This window comes from Solenopsis invicta, chromosome 7, assembly GCF_016802725.1.
Source record: "Solenopsis invicta isolate M01_SB chromosome 7, UNIL_Sinv_3.0, whole genome shotgun sequence".
Classification (NCBI taxonomy): domain Eukaryota; kingdom Metazoa; phylum Arthropoda; class Insecta; order Hymenoptera; family Formicidae; genus Solenopsis; species Solenopsis invicta.
Genome location: NC_052670.1, coordinates 11,882,850 through 11,904,050, shown reverse-complemented (window position 1 = coordinate 11,904,050; position 21,201 = coordinate 11,882,850). Strand labels below are relative to the sequence as shown.

Here is a 21,201-nt window from a genome sequence, read left to right as displayed (position 1 = left end):
TGTACATTATGGAGTAACGGATGTGTGTCTTAACTATGTAACTCATCACATGATGCTAAAACTTATTTAAAAAAAAACGAAGTAAAATACGAGTCGCATATTGTTATGACATATAGAATTAATAGAATAAAAATATTTTACATACATAGAATTTGCATCATTTAAAAAAAAAGAAAACGAGAACATATATCCATTTTATTTGTACATAAGTAATATGCACGAGAGTTCTGTGATGAAAACAATTCTAAACTTTTTATTTGATATAAATACTTTTTGTACATATATTTTAATAAGATGTAATACGATAATTTTACTGAACTCACAACAATACGCAATATGATGTATAATAAATTATATAATAAAAATAAAAGATAATAGACATAATTATAAAAATGTTTATGTACATATATGTAATTCTATTTTATTGTTTTTTGTAAAATATTATAAAGCTCATTTTTATCGATATTCACCGATTTTATTATGTAATTGTTTAGATTCCTTGGCGCGCAAAGATGCTAATTTCTGTTGTAGATATTCAATTTTTTCATCGAGTTTCTGTGACTTATTTTTATGCGCTTGTAACTTTATTTTTTCCTCCTCTAATTCTTTACGCGCCTGCGCTATATCATCATCTGTAATGCTTTTTTGACCTAAAACATCCTGCAGATATCGGTTCAACAGTTCTTCTTCTTCGTCAAATTTTTCTTCATTATAAGCTTTATAGCATTCCAGCAGTGCTTGAAACTCCATGCTGGAACTCTGAGCCTGCTGCTGCGTTCCTTTGAATGGCAAATTTTCCAATTTGTATCCATTCAACGCGATTTCTCGTACTTGACATGCTTCTATCAACCAACCGATCCAACCGAGAACGTAAGGCCACGAATGCATCGTATTGGCAATCTTTAGCCATGATTTGGTTATCGTACCAGGATAATGTAGCTTCCTCGCGCATTTAGGTAATTCGTCTATGTAATCTTCCATCGTGAGATCTTGTTTGACATCGAGGTACTTCAACAGAAAGTTAGAAACTTTTACGAACGTTTTTAATGTAATTGGTTTCAAACTGCCATTGCTGTTTAACATCCTTCGGCAATTTACATAAAAGAAGCTATCTATTTTATTCAATAAGGTCATCTGATATTCATTATCCGTTAGAGGTCTTCTGTCGTTTCTTGAACTCAAAGTTCTCCTTATGATCGGTGACGGTGATCGACGCAATGATGACACATGGTCTCGAAATGATATAAATGTGTCATGGTCTTTAGATCTTCTTCGAATTCTTACGGGCGTAGATTTTGGCAGAGTTGTATCTAAACACAAGTTGAAAGTGATTTTGAATTAGAATAGAAATCGATGCATCTTGAATTAAATAATTTAAATTAAAAAAACAACGGAAGGATGACCTAATGAGCCAAGCTGGTTGTAATCGCTACAATTATAATATTTTCGTCTAATCGTATAACAATGATTCGATTTCGATCTGTGTAAAGACCATTTACGAAGGTTATTATAACGAGCATACAAACAGTCTCAATTTACTGTATTTATTTATCTTTACAAAGTCACCGTAACTTCATCTCGTCGCACTAAAAATAACCTTCTTATAGGTCAAATTGCTTATGGAACGCTCACCATATTATTATACAATAGATCAAAATATGTAATAATATGTAATAATTTGTTTAGTTTTAACTACAACTTTACTCATCTATCTTTAATTTTGTTGTGTTTTTATCTATCAAATCTCGAGAGATAATTTTAATTTAAATTAAATCTTGACTTTATTTAACTTAAATTAAATCTTGACACTTCCATTTTTTGCACTTGTTGTATTAAATAATTTAGGAAAGATGTTAATAATTTAAAAAGAGGAATTTTTTTAATACGTCTTTATGTGCAATGTTTTACCTTTCAAATATATTTTGTTGTGTTTCTCTCGGTCACTGGAGTAGCTTCTTAAATGTTGGACCCGTTTATCCTGTCCGATCGCTAATATCTCGGAACAACTGACCGATCGCCTGATTGATTTTTGGGACATATTTTTCCCTTAATAATTCGGAATTCACGTACTCGCGCGGAACTTTAAAACTCGATCACTTTTGTTGTTCGGTACGTAACGGTCCGATATAACGATTTGCGCTGGGCACCGATCGCGGTGATCCCACTATTCATTTTCTTCGCCTCGTTTCGGGGAAATTCGGCCGATTCGGCGTATTCCGAGAAAGATAACGCGTGGAGAGATGAGCCGACGATTGCTCTCGAGTTTTTCGAAATCACTCCTGCTCCAAACTTCGAACGGAAAACACTCTTGGGCATCGCAACAATCGGCGAACGGACGCAACGAGCCTTGTACATCGATCTACTCGACACCGCTTCACAATAAATCTTTATCTTGAGAACTAAATTTACCTTGCCCGATTTCTTTACTCACAAGCGAATCTCAGAAGAAGAATTTCTATATAAAAATTTGCTGCACAAAGATTTAGTCCTTACATGCATTACATCTCCTTGCAATATTAATTTAGCGAGGAAGAAAGGGGACAGGAGAAGGGGAAAAAGTGCTGTCGACGCTATTAATTCGATTGGACGAGTTTCAGATTGCAGGCCTCGGGGATCCATTATGTATTAGCAGGATCGATTCGGTTCTGCGACCGGTAAGATTAAGGATAGGGACGATCGCAAGAAGCCGCCGACTCAGCCACGGAAATCCCGAACATAATTTTCTCCATACGAGTTTCAAATCTCCCGAGATAATGCGATGTTGCGGCTCGGTGCACGAATATACGGCTTGTAGGAACACAACTTACGGGGAAGTTTACAAATGTTTCTCTCTGCCGTTCTCATGCGCCAAAGATTATCTGGAAAATCGAGGATTCGAATGGAAAGGAGTGAAATCTGGGTACTTTAAAATTTCCATTAAAATACGTTATCGCTAAAAAGAGGAAGACGAAAAAAAAAGAAAAGACGTTTCTCAAGCGTCGTATTTGCAATAATATCAATTATATTAATTTTGTGTATTAAACGGTAATTACGTGATAAATTGAACGTAATAAATCGAGCAACAAATTAATGTTTGACGTTATTCAAATTAAACAGCCGTTGCAAAGAAATGCGTTTTTATTCCGTCGATGCTATATTGTTCTTATGACCACTCAGTTGCGCATTGGCATAGCCGTCATTTGTATTCGTCAAGAGCAACGAAGAAATCGGATAAGAAATATTGGAAAAGAGTCTATGAAATATTCAGTGAAACGTAGTAAAACGATGGAATGGACGAATGTCGGCTGTTCCGTGAAAATCGGATTGCGATTGTCAGGATTAATCGAATCTTTCGCAAACGGGCGTAATTATCATTAACGGTGAGCTAACTCTCTGAGACCGGAGAGAGAGCCCCGCGTTGCGTTTTAAAGCGTAGAACGCGCTCCGAACGATCGTTTCGCTTCTTTTTAGCACTCGTAGCTTCTTCAATCTGCCGGTAACGTCTAAAAAGCTGAAATTGTGGCCGAGTGGTAGTGGTGGTGTAGGAAGCGCGCTTCCACTGCGAGAGCTTCCACGAGACAAAGCCGGATTGTTCAGCCGCGCGGCGGAGGAAGAGGCGGAACGATCCTGGGCTTCCTGCAAACTGAAACCCACTGCCCCCTCTGCCACCCTCTCTTCGTCCTGCATGCCTTCACCGCGACGTTCGTACCGAAAGCTCGTTATATTTAAGCCGAGAAATATATACACGTGTACGCGCCAGTTAACGCGGCTGTTACACGTGACTTGGTTGGCGCATTCGCCACGGTACGCTGCGTATGTTGGTATTGCGAATTAAATTATTTTCATCGTCATATATTATATATATATGTACGTATGTATACGTGTGTGTGTGTGTGTGTGTGTGTGTGTGTGTGTGTGTGTGTGTGTGTGTGTGTGTATGTGTGTGTGTAACTTAATATATGGGACATAATGCGGCCAATTCTCGTGCCGCCGAATTCCGACATGGCGCAATTTAGCGAGGAACATTCTCAAACCTGGTGTGCGTATGATGCGTTGCGGTCTGACGCATGTAATTTAAACAACTCATTTCTCAACGTTGTCACGTGACGATGACATGCCTACTAAAAGAATTGTTCACTGCATGCTCTTCGAATAGGTCGAACGCCCTAGTTAGTAGAAAAACAAACGGAATTAATTTGCGTTTTTTCTACAGTAAAAAAAAAGTTTGATATTAATTAAGTCTAAGATAATACTTACTCGGCTTTAATGAAATAATTTCAATTAAACGTTCAGTTATAACTAAATATTTAGTAATCGTTTGATTAATATTATTATGTTTAGTTACTATTAATGTAATTACTAAATACTACTAAATATTTGATTTTATTAATTAAACATTTAATTGAAATTGTTTTATCAAGGTTTGATTATTAATACCAAACTCTTTTTTTTTCAGTACGTGTACATCTTAATCAATTTAATATCAACATTTTGTATCAATTAATCTAATAGACGTGAACAAGTGTAACGGTCAAAATCGATGAACTATTTGATAAATCGAAAAGAGAAGTTAACTCGTCGAGATTCAACAGTTATTGCTCCCAATAGCGTTTTGTAGCGTATTTTCATAACCAATGAGGAATGCACGCGATACATTTCCGCCGTGTATAAAACGGATATAAATCTCGCGGAATAACAGGAAACGGTCGGAAGTAGAAGTAATAGAGAACAGAGACTATAGGGGTCTCAAATATTGCGGTTCAAATCGCGGGCAAAAACTACTTGGAAGGAAATAGCTGTAAAGTCAGTCACGTTTTGACTGGAAGAATTCTTCACGTTGACTTCTTTGTGAAAGTAATTCATCTGTATCCGCGGCTTCGTTCCCTCCACTTAGAGCTTACCCGAAGCTTTCAGATTCACCTTATTTTATTAGAAAGATCCCAATTCTTGTTCTTCTTGCTAACATTCCGCGAAGGAAATCTTTCAAAGTTTCGTAATCTTTATACTCGCCAAAAAATCTCCTCCGTTGGACCGATCTTACGACATAGTTTCGGTCGTTTAAAGTTGTCAAACAGACGACCTGTTGAAAATGCTGAATCCGGGGGGTTTAACGAAAATAATTAAATACCTGTACCTTACAAACCTTTGTATAACACAAATTGTGTCGAAACTTTTAAAGTGGATGAATTTCAGTGTAAAAATTAAAGTAGGAAACACTTAAAAAAATTTGGCAAAAGCTACCAAATGTATTTCATTTAATGTATTAGTGCAATGTTTAAATATTACCAAATATAATAATAGTAACCAACCGTGTCAAATATAATAATAATAATAGTAAATAGTAAATAATATCAAATATAATAATAGTAACAATTTCTAATTATTATTAAACAGTATTAATTAGAAAAGTAAAAAATTAAGTTTAGTTGGTTTATATCATTTGAACATTTCATTGAAATTATTTTACCGAAGCACAGTTATTATAAAATATTTATAGAATATTATAGAATAACTATCTCATCTAGGTTATTATTATTATTATTAAACTATTATCTCACTGATTATTATTTATTATTATCAAACTTTTTTTAATGTAGACTTTTTTAGTGCAGAGGATCGATCGTCAGCAAACATCAAGTTACAGTTATGCAACGGTTAGTTATAAATTTCCTGTTCAACAATATAACTGTTGTACAAGTGTGTTACATAACAGTAACAGTGTTGCACGAGAAGTTATAATTAAGTTACATAACTGTAACTTTTGGTGTTCGCCGAGTCGTGGTAAAAGGAACATCATAAATGTACAAACTGCGATTATTGTAAATATCATTTATTGGACTCTTAGGCATCATTGGGTACAACGATTACACCACGTTGCTTACTTGTAACACCTTAGCGATCTGAAAAGAAAACTCGGGTTCGTCGAAGTCTAAATTAACGTGAAGACATCAGGTATGTTTATTTCGTATCTATAGATAGTACCGACTCCGGTCACGCGCGCGGGTAAGACGTACCGGCGACGAGAATTAGCATTAGTCGTCGGTAAGCCGAGTACAAATTCTATCCCTTTTTTTTTCCTTTTTACAAAACTTAGGAACCACCGAATTTACGAAAAAGTTACCTTAAGGATGCTCGAAAGAAGCGAAATCGCGATTGGAACGGGGCATTCGCTACGCCGCATTCCGCGTCCCGTTTCCAATCGGACAGATCAAAGTATCGCAAAAGACAACAATGTCCGTTTCTCACGATGAGCTACAGCTAAATTCAATTTAGGACGTTCATAGGACATAGTGTATTTTATTGTAACGGTTCTCGTTGAAAACTTCGTCAATACAAAGCGCCACGCCGCCGCTTTGCTCCTCTGCCTCACTCAAACGAAACGAGCGTTTTGTGATCGTGCGAACGAGATTCGGTAGTAGACGGGGGTGGAGGGAGGGGAAACGCGAACGAGAACTTATGGCTAAATAAAACTTTATAAAAATATATCAACGAATAATAAATATATCTCTAACAGCGTCACTGTATAATTCGTCGTGTACGGGCGTACGATAGCCTACGCATTTACAGTCACTATATACATACTATCAAACTCTACTTATTCTAAATAATATACAACAATTTATATACTTTTAGTCGCCCTATCTTTGGGAATATTTGACGTTGCACAATTAAGTTTTTTTTTCCTCGTCCGGTGGCGCGTCCGGTACGCTTTTGTCCTGCAGGAGGTCGCGTACGTCCCTCGTTAAAATCTGCAATTACCTCTCTATTCTATTGCGTCGCGCGCCATCCTGTCGCGGCGCGAACCTTATTATTTCGTTATTATTACGGGCAGTGTCGCTCGTCGCGCGTCGCGGGTTCGCTTCGCAATAAATTAATGGATTACAGTTCGGCACACAAAGTCGATCCATCCGAGTTCGTCCGGCCACAATTTAATGGCCGAAATTCGCGAGCGGCGAGAAAGAAAGGGGGGTGGAGGGGGAAAAAAAGAACGGGAAAAAAAATTGGTCTCCGTTTCGTTCTGATCCCTACACGCGGGAACGCCGTTTCACAATTGTCGCAAACACCGGCTTTATTATTTATTCATTACCTATACAAGTATATACACGTGTCGTATAGCGTATCGCACGACTGTCGCACGCGCGCGCGGATTCGTAGTTTACAAATTTTCACTCTATATAAATACGTATCTCCTCCCGTCGCCCGCGCGATCTCCTCCTTCCCTTCTCCTCTTCCTCATCTATCTCTCTCTCTCTCTCTCTCTCTCTCTCTCTCTCTCCTTTCCCGCTATTCTCACATATAAGGCCAGAGAAATCGAATTTTAATCGTGTCTCGATCGCACGGGGACTCGTTCGCATACGAACGCAAGCTTGCCTAAGTAAGATTTCACACGACGGCGCGGCGGCGGCGGCGGCGGCAGCAACGGTCTCGTGCGCTCTCGCGCTATCATACATTCGTAAACGCGTCTTCCAGAATCGCGTTCCGGAGTTTAGAACAAAAGGGACTCGCTACGAGATCCACCGAGGAACACCAAGGCCGTAATAATCCGCGTCTCGAAGGGCGGCGTCGGCGGAGCTTCCATTCGCGTTTCATTTGTGTTCCGTGCGATGTGACGGTGACACGCGAGTGCCGTGTCGCGGCAAATTGTGCGTCTCTCGTTGACGCGAGAATCGCGCGCGGGGTGAAATTCTTTCGGCGAAAGAATTTCGACATTATGTACACAGAGAAGCTTTCCCCTCTTCCTCTCGTCATCGGGAAAGCTGGCGCACCGGCTTTCCGCGTATCGCTAGGAATTTTGCCAAAGTTTCTTCCCCCTAAATCTCCAACGGACAGTCGCCTCAGCGACGGTGTTCCCGCAAGATCGCCTGCAGGGTCAGGCAGAGCAGAAGGTACGTGATACTCGCCGATCGGATGTGGGCATGGCTGTAGCCGGAAGCACGCGTCACGTTGAGTAGAACGGAAGCGTCGGCGATCCCTTCCGATGAACGGACCAGCAGCAGCCATTCTCCCGAGTGGGACGCCTGAATCGTCTCGAAACGCAGGATCGTCCTGTAACATGATTCCGTCCCGCCGTCCTGCAAAAGAGCAAAACGAAACGTGAATAATTGCTTTTTATCGCGAGCGTATCTTCCATTTTCTACGGAAGGTCGTGAGGAATTTCAACGCTTCTTTCGACGCGTTCAGTAGTACGTCAAGGAATTAGGCAGACAAACTATTTTCATGTCTGAATAATCGTTCTTCTTTTTTTTTTTATTAATATACAGTTTTCATTTATGAAATTCATTTATATATTAAAAATTGAATTTTTATTGAAAAAAAAAACGATATTATTTGCAAAAATGTATTTAATACTGATATAAATATAAATAAAATAATATGTTTTTGCAAACGTGTTTTAATATTGATCTTGAATATTTTTCTATTTGTTACGCGCGATATTTTTACGATTATATATTTGACGATGAAAGCTTCTTCCCGAAGGTTAACTGCGAAATTCTTATTTGTAGTCACGTAGCTGCGGTGAACGAACTCGCTTGAGCTTGACTCATATCGGGCCGCTTTGTTCCCTGATAAGATGTCAAGCAAGACGCTATAGAGAGAATTCCGAAAGTTTCCTTTAACAAGCTGAGGCAGGGTAACGAGCCAAGGTAAAATGGCATCCACAATTCACAGTGACGGTACCAAGCTCGTGTTCGCACAGATCTTTATGAAGGACGTTTTTATGGTGCTTTCATGGCGTTTTAAACTATTGAGATCTGGTTGCCGCGGGTCATGCTCCAGACTAAGACGTTTTTATCGCATAATGCTCATTAACTTGCGATTCGATAACGTCCATCCAGTCGTCCCCTTATCGGGTATGGTCTCTATCTCTCTCTTTCTCTCTTTCTTCATCTCTGTCTTTACGATTAAACTTTCACGTAAAACTTCCGGCGAGAGGAAACTGGGAACTTCCGGCGTCGTTCCACGTTCTCGCTTCAATTATCCATCTTTAGCTTCGACTGCTTCTTCTTAGGCCCTCAACCTCTCGATCTTCCTCGTCTTTCATCCCCTTAAAATACGTTTTATTACTTTCCGCATTAGTACCTATAATGACTCCTCTTTCTTCGACTTCGTGTCTTTGTTCATGAAAAAAAAATCAATCGTATTAAGCCGATCATAGGTTCATGGAACTTCCGGTTTATGGGATAATTGACCTTAACAGAGGGGAGCAATATTGATGGTTTGTACGAAACGATGAAAGAAAAAAAGATAAAATTCCCTCTTAATAGGTATTTATACAACTTGTGAGATTTGTGAATGTTTCCTTTATTACCATAGCTGATCGCAAGAGGTTCTAGGTTTTTATTGCGTAAGTTCTTCTTTCATATTGTTTATTATAAAGACACGGAATATTAAAAAAAAAATATTCCAAGATACTTTGTCACGATAAATATTAAATTTTTATCTTTCAATATATATCTTTTAAAGATATACATTTAATATTATATATTGCCACGTAAGTTAAATTGATTAAAAAGAAAAACACGAGTAAAGTAAAAATTTAATTTAAAAAAATATTTTGTTTAATATTTTTAATATTTTATATTGCCAATTTAATTGGGAAACTTTTAACCGTTAAGCATTGTAATGTTTTAAATTTACATTAATATCTTAAATTATTACGATTCAATAATGCATATAAAATATATTTAGGACAAAACATATCTCTGACTTTATCATTAGAATCATCTCAAATTATAGATATTACATTAACGTAATGATAAAGAAAAGTCATAAAACATGAAACATATTCATCAACTTTTAAACTACAGGATATCGCAAAATGCCGTGTATTACTTTACACTGATATTAATCTGCTATTGCGATATTGAAGGATCAATGTTACGTGATATTTTTGCGGTATTACTTTAATAGAGTAAAGTCATCAACGCCGACAAACCACTTCGTTTTTGGATTGTATTTCTCAAACAAAAATTAAAACTAAAACTTTAGAAACATAAATACAACTGGAAAGTATTTTCTATCAAATGATATAGAAGTTTTTATGATATAGTTTTAAATTTCATAATAATTGAGTTTTTCGTATGATATGCAAAAATGAGCGTCTCACAAAATAAGTCTCAAGACATTAAGTACAGACTGATATAGTACACGGTAATACTACAGTTTCTTTTTCTTTAACATAAGTTATCTGTACAAGATACAAATTAATGTATGAGGATTCCTAGAAACCTTTCGTTTCGATGCGAAACATTTATTATCAATTTATACAAATATCTTATGCTGTTTCGCAAGACGCAACATATAACACGACAATATAAAAATTAGATTAGGTTATTGACCTAAGATAGATCTAAATATTAAATCTGTTTTTTATTCTATCCGCTATACATTGACGAAAAGATGATTAAATTTTAATAAATATTTAGACGAATAGTACTAATGAAATGTTTACTAAATGTAAACGTATATTACTTACAATTAGTACAAGAACCGTACAGTAATTTAAGTATCATTTTTTCTTATACAGTAAATATATTGATGTATTGTAGGTAAATATTTCATTAGTACCACTCGAGTAAATATTTATTAAAATGTAGGAATTTTTCTCTCAGTGTACGATTTTTTAACATCTTATAATTTGCTTTATCTGTGTGCCAGTTTACGCACCTTGACTTTATGTTTAAAATTGTATTATAAGAAAAAAATAAGAAAGATATATTTATAAATAAAAAACAGTTTAGAACATTACAATCATCCGATATTATCTGATTTAATATTATCAATATATTCATTATGGTTTAAACTATGCAGTTTGCAAAAAAATCTTTTTTAAGTTTTATCTAAATTTTATTCTTGTTTTTAAAGAATTTCCTTTACTAGATTTTACATAGAAAAAAAACCTAATTGTAAGAACTATATTGGTTTTTACGTCTTTAATTATCTAAGCAACACGATCTAATTAACTGATCCTACACGCTACTTAGGAGTGTGCCGCGGTATGCTCTTCCTTCATGTCTTGCTTTTTAAATAATATAATTATTACTGCATATCTCTCTCACAGACAGATCGTAATACTATTGTGAGATTAAAAAAAATTATCTAAGCAGATGTTTTTATCAGTATTAATAAAGTGCATTATTTAGTTTCTGAGAAATGAAGAAATGTCGCTTTACGAGACCCATGTCAGCATGTTGGTGACTTTTCTCTACACAACTAGAATGCGTGTATACACGGCGTGTCATTGTAATACCTTTTAATATCGAGGCAACAGCGTTTCCCTCGCATCTATTTTATATCGATAACGCGGCCGAGGAGGAATACATAATTGAATCAGAGGCTCGTGCTGTTCGTCGAGAAAACTGATGTCGTCTTACGGCGATATATTTCGTCGCTGCGATTCGCAACAGACGGAGGAGTCGTCCTCGTTGTCGTCGTGGCAGGGGGTTCTTGCGAGTTTTTCGCATGCAAGGAATCGGCAGTTTCTTGCTCCATTTAACCCCGCGTTTCGTTCTCCTCCCGCCCTCCAACCTCCGTCTCTTTTCGACAAGACGCGAAGGCCCGCGCTCCCTCGTCCGTCGACCCGTTCTTTTTGCATCCTTTATTCACGAGCTTCGCCCGCATCATCCCACCTTTCCTTTTCGCACCCCTCGCACTGCGAATCATCTCGCTCGCTACGTTTCGTTCCCGTCTTCTCCTCTTCTTGTTGTTTTCATCTCATTCCGTCTCTCACCACTTTTCCGTCTTTTCTACCATGCCACCACGCATATCTCTGTTCTTTTTACTATGCTATCATGTTGGCTTTGCTGTTGTCTTGTCCTCAGCCTCATCTCTTCTTCTTCTTCTTCTCTCTTTCTTTCTCTCTCTCTCTCTTTTCTTTTCTCTTTAGTTTGCTCAAACTTTCTTTGCTAACGCATTTTAACTTTTTGGCTTCCATTTTTCCTTCTCCCTCTCAAACTATTTTGTCGTCCGTTTCTCTTACTTCGCAGTATTCCTTTACTAACGTATTCTACTTTACCCGTTCGAGCTTTTTCTATCGAGATTTCTTGGTGTTTTTCTCACCCCCATTAATCTATTCTCTTTGTAAACTTCCATTTCATCTATATCCTTTTTACTTCTCGTTTCTTTCACTCTTTTTCTGCTATTGCCAACATATTTAATATTCCTTTTGCTTTACTCTATTGTTACTTCTTCTGATTTTCTCTTTCCTTTATCATCTTTAAAGTTTAAAATTTTTTAATTTATTTCAGTAATTTTACTTTAACTGTATTTATACTTTGGCTTTTTTTGGTCTTTAAATTCTTTTGTTTTAATTGTAACTTTTTAGGGGTTAGTTTATAAACAAAAAGTTGCAAATATAAAATGATAGAATAAAGATAAATCGATTCTTTTCTTTTCGCGTTATCTACATACATTTATAGCAAAGAATTATGATGTATGGAACGGAATAAATGCATTCAAGAGTCTCTGTTTGAAGATATAATTATGTAATAACTTTTCGATTAAGCAATAAAATTTAATAATTAATAAACTTTCATGATAGTAAATGTTTAGTTACAAAAATATGAATTTTCTATTGGTTACGTTCGACTTTATCGAGCACAGTTTTCACGATTCAGCAATAAATTCACCTTTCAATGTTATGCAAAAGTTTTTGAGAAGTCTCCATACGATACGTAATAGCCTTCAGCGGAGTACTATCGCGAAAAGAAGATCGATACGTAAGCGGCGCTGTAAAAATATTTTGCGTACGAAGTATGTTCTCAAAAGCATCTTAATAATATTCGATAATATTATCGTAATATTCAACGATCAGAAAGAAATTGCGCCAGCCGGAAACCGTAATTACATTCTTTCTTGTCATTTCTTAATACGACACGTTATTTCCTGCCATGTAAATCGCCTAAAGATGTGCGATTTTGCGATATATCATTAGCACAGCGATTTCTTTTTCTTGAATCCCAAAGTGATGTGCACTTGGATTTTAATCACAAAATAGCATATGATTTCAAATCGTGTGTACGATAAAAGTCGCAATTATAATGAAGTATTCATTTATTAAATATTTTTACAAAATAAAAGAATTTCACGAGTAATTTTTATACGATTGTGTTACATGTTATTTCTTTTTAAAGTGACCATTGAAAATTTTATTTTATATTTCGATTGTTATCGCATAAAATTTATTATACATGTATAATTCAAAGTATTGTTTGCGATATGAAATGGCACGCGATTCAAAATTACATTTACGATATAAAATCACGCACAATTTAAAATTATATATTCGTGATAAAAACTGTAATGCGATATGTCACATTCATACAATGTGCTTTTTAAACATTCGCGTGAGGATTAAACTGACCCAGACGCAATCTATAAATTTATTAAATTAAATACAAAATATCAAATAGCTAAATACTTTTATAACTACGGACTTCCTTTAATTTCTAATGTTAATTTATCGACAATTATTATTTTAATTTTAAAACATGTTGTGTTTCAGTTTAGAATTACCAGTGTCTATCTATATAAAATTATCTAGATAATCATGTAAATAAAGAAATAGCTTTATTTTATCTATATCTAGATTATTATAGTATACAATAACTTCACCTTTATTCTAGATAAAAAAAAATGTTTGAGAAATGAATCTTTTCCAAATTATCTAATATAACGTGAACAGTAACAAAAATAAAACTACATAAATCAGTAGTAGTGCAATATAAAAATTGTTCCAAAAGAATAAATTCGAAAACTTACAAGGAGTTTTTTCAGTTATTATATAGTGTGTATTACATATTATTTCTGTTGTTATTTTTTATGGTTTGTATTTGCGTATTGATTCTAAAAATATTTTTTGTCCAATTAAATTATTTGAAGAACTTTTGTTTTCAAGAAACAAAGATTTAGAAACAAAAATACGAATATATATATTGTTCATGTCCTAAATACTTTTGCTCAGTAGCGACATTATCTAAAAAGTTATCTAGGTAAAACCGTATAATTTTATCTTTTATCTCGGTAAATTAAAATTAAATCATCTTTATCTATCATATCTAAATTACATTTACGTATAATATAGCTCATCTTTATCTAGGTAATTTTTAATTATCTAAGCGCAACACTGATAACTACTTATAAAGGACAATAAAAACACGTCAAAAGAAGTCACATGAGTATTTACGGGTTAAGGAAGATCACAAATTGCGATGAGCAATTATGTAAATCGTACATCTTTAATCGCCAGTAGTATCGATGCTTGTTTTGTGTTCGTCACGCGTTATTTGAAACCCAATGCTGCGCGGAATAATGCGTACGAACGTTGTAATCTGTATAAGATGTATTTCACAAATGTTATCCACAAACGTCAGACACCGCGTTAGTGGAGCGAGATACTACGTCCGCTGCCTGTAATGTAAACACGACACTATATCGTGTTCGCGTTGCCATGCTTTCCAATAAAGTCCGCAATTTTCAATGGAATCGACCGAGCCAATCGTTACTCGCGCGCCGCGAAATCGGACTCGCGCATCCCCGTCGCGCTCGCATAGCGAGGAGGATCAAACATTAATAAAAACAAACGCAACACCGGGTGCATCGGCAAATCCCTCGCAAAGCTCCGTCGCATTGTCCGCGTCCGCCCGGCACTCGTGGAAAAATGGTTAATCCGTCCTTTATGATGCGGCTACCTCCGCGCGCGAGTGCGAGCGCGAGCGCGCGCGGATTCCGTCTCCGCTCGGGCGGAAAAAGAAGCGCGCCGGCTGTGGAAATGAAATAAGCGCGACGTATTACATACATACGCGCGAGCCGGACTGCATACATTCCCGTAGAGAGTATCTCGTCACCGTCCCTCGTATCGTCGCTTCCGCATCCCTTTCATCTCTCCGCCGTTCTCGCGCGAGAGCGAAAGGCGTATGTACGTGGCCGTTCCCGCGGTGCTATGCCGGCGCGCTCTCGGTATGCTTTCTCCCTCCGCTCCGGCGAGTCGCGTCGCAATACCTCGGATATCGCACGAACGTCCACGCCGGGATGGCGGGCATAATTTTCGCGTCGAAGGACCAACGTCCCCCGGGGGAGCGTGTAATCCCCGAGCGGGTACGAACGCGTCATCCCCGTGTTACAAAAGACGACGGATTTTCAGCGGACGCGCGAATTGCGTTTTTGCGCGGCATTTTTACAGCGCACGAGAGCACGAGATTGCCGAATTAAAAGAGAAAATCGTCCACGCGAAACAGAGTAAATCAGATCGTGCTTTTTTAATAAAATTCTGTTGTCTCATCCACTTTTGCAGTGAAAGCCCGAATCGATAAGCAAGCGAAAAGCAACGTAGCTTACGTTAATGCGCATAATTGTAATGCGTGCAATTATATACGCGATTAATAGAAATATCAATTGGTTGTTATAAACACTGCAACGAAACATACGCCGTATAATTGCATGCGAATAAGGAATATTCAAATAAATTATTTATCACATTAAACCGCTAAATATTACTATTGTACAATGTAGATGACAAATATTTACAAACCGAATACGTGATCAACGTACTTCTTGTGCAGGTCTGTGCTGCATTATTTGTTGTTTACTTATTCGTAAAGTAAAGCTCGCAATTTCTATATTTGTTATTTGTAATTATTTTTCTTCTGTGTAAAGTGAAAATGCGACCATTGAAGCATGCTTGGAAAGAACAATAAATTAGTTTACTCGCAACAGTGCAAATGAGAATAAAAGTGTGACAGCGAAAAACAAACTGATCAGATTATGGAGATTGTAATTATTTCGAGGTGGTAAAAATTTGTTTTTACGTAATTCGTCGCGATGATGTTAAACTTTCAGAAAATAACACGTGATTCTTTTCAAATATATTTCGACAACTAACTTTTCGTTTAAAAATGCAATTAACGTACAATAAAATCATTTGCCAATAAGTGTACAACTATTAATTTTTGTACGTACGGTCCCTAAAAACTAAATAAAATTTGAAAATGTGTTTAATATTAACATTTTAAATAAACTATTATATGTACATAGGAAAGTGGTGTGAATGATATTATATTTTTATTTTTAATAACATATTTTCATAGCTTATTTACTTTATTTCTTATTAAAAATTGAATTATTTTTTACAACGTTAAGAAAAATTTCTCAATTTTTTTGTATAAGTACTTCAAGTATTTATACTTCAAGATGATTTATACAAAGTTTCATTGTGATTGTCTGGTTAATTATTTTGTAAATAAATAAATAAATTTTACAGAACTGAGCTCTGCGTCGCAATGAAATTTTACGTATATTATCTTGAATATTTAAAGTATTTAAATAAAAGAACCGATTTTTTTCGTTATTTCGTATTTGATTATTAATATTTTCATTAGAACGCATGTTCACTTTTTATTGAAATAATTTTTTATCCAGGTAGAAAATCGCCGCCAATTTTTTCTACTTTTAAAATAAAATAATTTCCAATATAAAATCAATATACAATCTGTAAGTTTTTCATAATTTTCTTAATGTTTTGAGAAATGTTCTGAGCATCTTTAATTTCTTATCTTTAGAGAAGTAGAAATCAGTCGTTATTAAATTTTACGTGGCTCTGAAGACACAATACTAGTGGATTCCAGAGCATGAATTGCAAATTATCAAATTTGATATAATTTCAGAGACCAAGTGTATTTATGTAATTCGAATTTCACGGATATATCCTCGCGCAAGTATTAGAGAAACTGTACGAAGGCGCTCAAGCACGCGAGCAATGTTTGATACAGCGAGACGTGCAAATTTACCTCGATTGCGAGGGCTCGAACCCCGTCACGGGAGGGTGCATCCGGCGCATACACATACTTCTCCGATACCCAGAGTACCTTCGTGTAGCTCGGCCGGGCGCAGAACTCGACGATGATGTCCAGGGACTCGCCCTCGTTCGCCGTCACCGTTTGACTCGGCGGATGAACCATGGGTGGCCCTGCAACGAAAATAAACGGGAAAAACGTTAACCTTTGTTGAACTGGCACGGCACCGACCACCCCATCCTGGCCATAAATCTACCCTCCGTCGGCGCGGTGGTCGCTTTTTGCGTTCGCTAAGAGCCTTGTACCTTATTAACGGCGCGAATTTCCATCCAAACGGCCCGTTAACGTTGGGGTGCGTACTCTACGATTTTATTTCGATCGCGGGAGCGTCCGTCCGATTATTAGAATTGTCAGGCGCGAGTGTCTTTTATAGTGCTTTTTCGGCACATGCATCACTGTCGTCGGTGTTTCTGGCGTGTGTGTTAAAATTCGGCTAGTCGTGGCTGATAGACACGTAACGTACCGCAAATTGAAGACTTAGCGCAGCGCGGAAACTACAGATCGGTACAGTCCGCAATAATCAATTTCACCAGCCTCGGTTTTTTTTTTTTTTTTTTTTTTACGAACCCGCGATCTATCTTTATTTTTTCCTTAAATGGTTATTGATGAGTATTTGATTGATGACGCGAAAATACGACGTTTGAGCAAAGGCAACACAATATTTAACGCACGCGAAGACAAAATTTTCCATGAATTAGATCAGCATTTTTTTACATAGAGAGATCGCTACTGAGATTTTGATTGAGTGACATAAAACGTAAATGTAGGCTAATGGATTGAGATAGACGGCTATTAACGGAAGACAAACGATGTCGCGATGACAGATACAGGATTTGTTCACATCACGCATTTTCCATGCTTCCCTCGCTCAGGGCAAATATTTCAGATCTTGGAAAAAGGAAAAGAAAAACACAAACGTGTATGGAAACATAGCACGAAATAAATAAATTCATAATTTTTAAATAATTTTTTAAAATGTTTGGAAATCATATTCCATCATCGTACTTCAACGCTCGCGTTATAAATCACAGTGGACATTTACTGATCCTTCATTGCGTAACCTAGTGCGATTGAATATTATTAAATAGAACGTGTTATTAAAAAGAAGCCTGTTTCTCTTCTTCCTGGCATAAATGTCAGCGAAATGATAGATATTACTGTAACGCGATAAATTTCTAAAAAGTTCTGGAACCGAAATGTATGGCCAAGCTCCGATGACCCCTGTTGAACCCGTTCCCGGTCGTAAATTCGACATTCGGTGACACTTCCGGTGCAAGGGACGACTTGAAGGTGGAGGACAAGGATCGCCGATTAACAATGTCACCCTCGACAGTTTACCGCCCTCTTCTATTTACTGCTACCTTGTGTTCATTAACAATGAAGGATCGTTTGGTGGTTAGTGACCATATTAATGAGACATGGGCAAAACAAAACAAGTTCTTTGTTCTTTATTTTTTAATCGGTTATGAGTGTCTCTTTTGTGCACGCATTCACATTGAGTAATGTACTGTGCAAGCTGTAATCATCCAGAATCGGAATTAATAGGCTAGCTTGTCCACATTTCTTTATATTATTAATCATTCGCCAACCAAAAGTTGACATTTGCTTAAGAAAAATGTTAAGAAATCAACGGACCTTCTTACAAAGTAATAAAAGATTGAAAATTCGGAATCCAAGAAAAGTAATGGTAGAGTAATAATTTTTAAATTTACAAATTAAAATAATTGAAAGCCGCTTAGGGAAGTAACCAAAATTTTTCATCAATTATATGAATCTGCTACAATTAAAAGTCAAATATATTTCACAATTTTTTCTTCCAATCGTAAACAATAAGATTAAACAAGTGTACAAAGGATTGTGTTGCCAATTAATATGAGATTACGGTGTAAATAAAACATAATTTGTAATATTACTATCAATATCAACGTTTTTGAGCAGGATTCTCGAAAGTTATATAGGAGTTCTATAGTAACCAAAAATATTGTGCTTCTTTTTTATGTGTCAATCAACCGACATGAAAATAGCGTAATAATTTTTTTTACATCGATGCGTATCGAGTATATTTTTTTATTTAAGGATTTATGTATCATATAACACAAATATAAAAATTTCATAGAATATTCTAGTATTACGTTTGAGTAGCTGCGTAAAATTTGAGCACAATTCATTTATTGGTTCTAAAGTTATTTAATTTTTTTGTTTAATCTCTTGATTTATATGTAAAATCGCAGTACAATTTTGCAGTACAATTTTGCAGTACTTATTTGCAAATTTGATGAGGAAATAGCATTACGAATTAAATCAAAATTTTTACATACACTAATAAATCTCTAATAAATATTCGTGCAAAAATTCGTTTAGATCCACTTACTCGTTAAAAAGTTATTTATTTAAAGCTGCAACAAAATGTAGTAATTTTCGCTGCAAAAACAATTTTAAATCAAAATTTTCATTGTTTTCTTCTTTACAGCTAGTTTCAGGGCCAATATTTGGGCATTTGCGATGAAAATTTTTTGTTGTTGATTAAAAAAAAACAAACCTAGAGAAGTTTTCAATTAAATTTCGATAACTTTTAGATATCGTATTGTATAGCCAAAACATAAAAAGAGTATGGAATGAATTGTAACAAGCTAATTTTACAATTGGATATGTATTGTACTTACTATACACTTATTCAGCATTAAAGCTTGACAATGAATTTAAACTAATAAAAAAAAAAAAATTTTTTTTTTAATGTGACTTCGTAATAAGCGGCTAAAAAATGAACTACAATCAATTCCAGAGGATAATATTTTAAATCATTTTTCTATTTCTTTTTTTTTTTTTAATAATCGCAATTATTTTAAAGATTCAAGGATAACCTGAAAATAAATTAGAACAACGGTTCGATTGAACGCGGTTTACAGCAACGCCGATTTATGCGGTGCCTCAAGTTGTCTTCGGGAACCAACGAGACGTGCAACGTGATCGAAACGCAGAAACTTGGCACATCGTCACGACAATGCGAGCAGCCCTTGGCCATGTTACCGCGACGTGCGGAATGTTCGCGCGCGCAAATTGCAATCATGGGTTTTCGATTTCCCAGCCTCAAGGCGATCGCGATTCCGCAAATTGTCTCGTACTACCGTTCGAATTTCCTCTTGTCGTCGACTACGAGAGGTTTGTCGATAGAAATTTGGCTTCGCAGGTTAGCATTTGAGGGTCGGAAAATCGGACGCGATCTATATGAAACGAGATTTGCTTGACTTTCTTTGCCTTGATAAAAAAAAACTTCCCGTCCGTATTGGGCGAGACGCTTTGCATTGCAAAAGTAAATTATACGGGGACAAGATTCGGAGCATCAGACGGTATCGCAGATGTCCTTAAGTTTTTCTTTACTGGATTAAAGTAAAGCAGCATGCTCCGAGTGATTAAAATAACGAATTAAAAGAGCAGCATAATTTCAGTTAATTTATTTATTTTTTTTTTTTATGCTGCTTTTCCTCTCTGTGAAAATATTTCCTTTAATAATTAAGCAATTACATATTTATTAGTACAAATCAAAATTCCTGTGTGCACAGGGAACATCTTAAAAAATCGCGCGTCTCTCTAGTGAGCTGAGCTACATTGTATAAAAGAAAAAAAAATAGAAATTATGAATCTCTCTTTATTCCGATTATTTCGTCGCTTTACTCGAGTATTCAAAATGATTGGCAACAGGCAGCTACTATGACAAATTGCATAGTATCATCGGCTCTTTAGTTCACGCACTTTAGCAAATTGAAGCTGAATGGATTGTCGTTGCTTAACCCCTCCTAATAACGATCTTTGTTTCCGGCTCATTTTCCTCCCTGTGAGAAATCACGTCGAATCCATCCCCGACTATTCTTTTCTCTCTAGACGGCCTCTCATCTGCGCAGATTTTCCGCTTTGTGAAGCAAGCCTTCTGACCTCGACCGGGGCTGTCTGTGCAGTAAATAGAAGCGGAACAGTATAGAGCCAGCAACCACGGCATCGTTCATGAATATTCCTACGGCCGAAATTGCTCGAATATCTTGAAGGTAGTTCTTGTCCCTGCGGCGTGTGGGGCGAATCTTTTTGCCGTCCCGCCGTCAGCCCCGCTTCACCGTGACACACAACGACGGTGGGACGTCACCGAGAGCTCATGAGCTCATGAAAGCTTTTCTTTCATCGGCACTCGGCTTTTTGAAACATTCTTACGCGCCTATGGCGACATCGTTACTATCCGTGAATTATGCGCACGCGTGCTACGCGTGATCTGCGTGCCAGGATTACACCCGCAGAAGTGAACGAAGCTGAAAGCTTCGTAGAGACGAGGACATCTTTTTAGAATATTGATTTATGATTTAAATTTAATCGTGCATTAATTATT

At 36.5% G+C, this 21,201-nt stretch overlaps 2 protein-coding genes across 5 annotated transcripts in view; both read right to left on the bottom strand.

Moving 5' to 3' along the window:
• Positions 1 to 452: 452 nt before the first annotated feature.
• On the bottom strand, positions 453 to 5,656 carry LOC105202435 (kinetochore protein NDC80 homolog). The gene is made up of 2 exons (XM_026134095.2): positions 1,909 to 5,656; positions 453 to 1,310 (listed from the first exon to the last, which is right to left on the bottom strand). Exons 1-2 carry the CDS (start codon positions 2,036 to 2,038, stop codon positions 457 to 459), a joined length of 984 nt encoding a protein of 327 aa, XP_025989880.1. The 5' UTR covers positions 2,039 to 5,656; the 3' UTR covers positions 453 to 456.
• A 137-nt stretch (positions 5,657 to 5,793) lies between these two features.
• LOC105202414 (hemicentin-2) overlaps positions 5,794 to 21,201 on the bottom strand; it is a 417,498-nt gene continuing 402,090 nt past the window's right edge. For 2 of the 4 annotated variants that reach the window (XM_011170919.3, XM_026134082.2), the window contains 2 exons: positions 16,764 to 16,942; positions 5,794 to 8,051 (listed from right to left, as the gene is read on the bottom strand). In XM_011170919.3, coding sequence (XP_011169221.1) covers positions 7,815 to 8,051; positions 16,764 to 16,942 — 416 coding nt within the window. In that variant the 3' untranslated portion in view covers positions 5,794 to 7,814. The remainder of the gene's footprint in view (positions 8,052 to 16,763; positions 16,943 to 21,201) is intronic. The other 2 variants (XM_011170920.3, XM_039452269.1) reach the window with 1 other exon arrangement.

Coding starts and splice junctions, on each gene's coding strand:
- LOC105202435 (XM_026134095.2), bottom strand. CDS start 2,038: ATGTCCCAAAAATCAATCAGGCGATCGGTCAGTTGTTCCGAGATATTA. Junction 1,311..1,908: donor CAACAAAATATATTTGAAAG/GTAAAACATTGC, acceptor ACTTGTGTTTAG/ATACAACTCTGCCAAAATCT.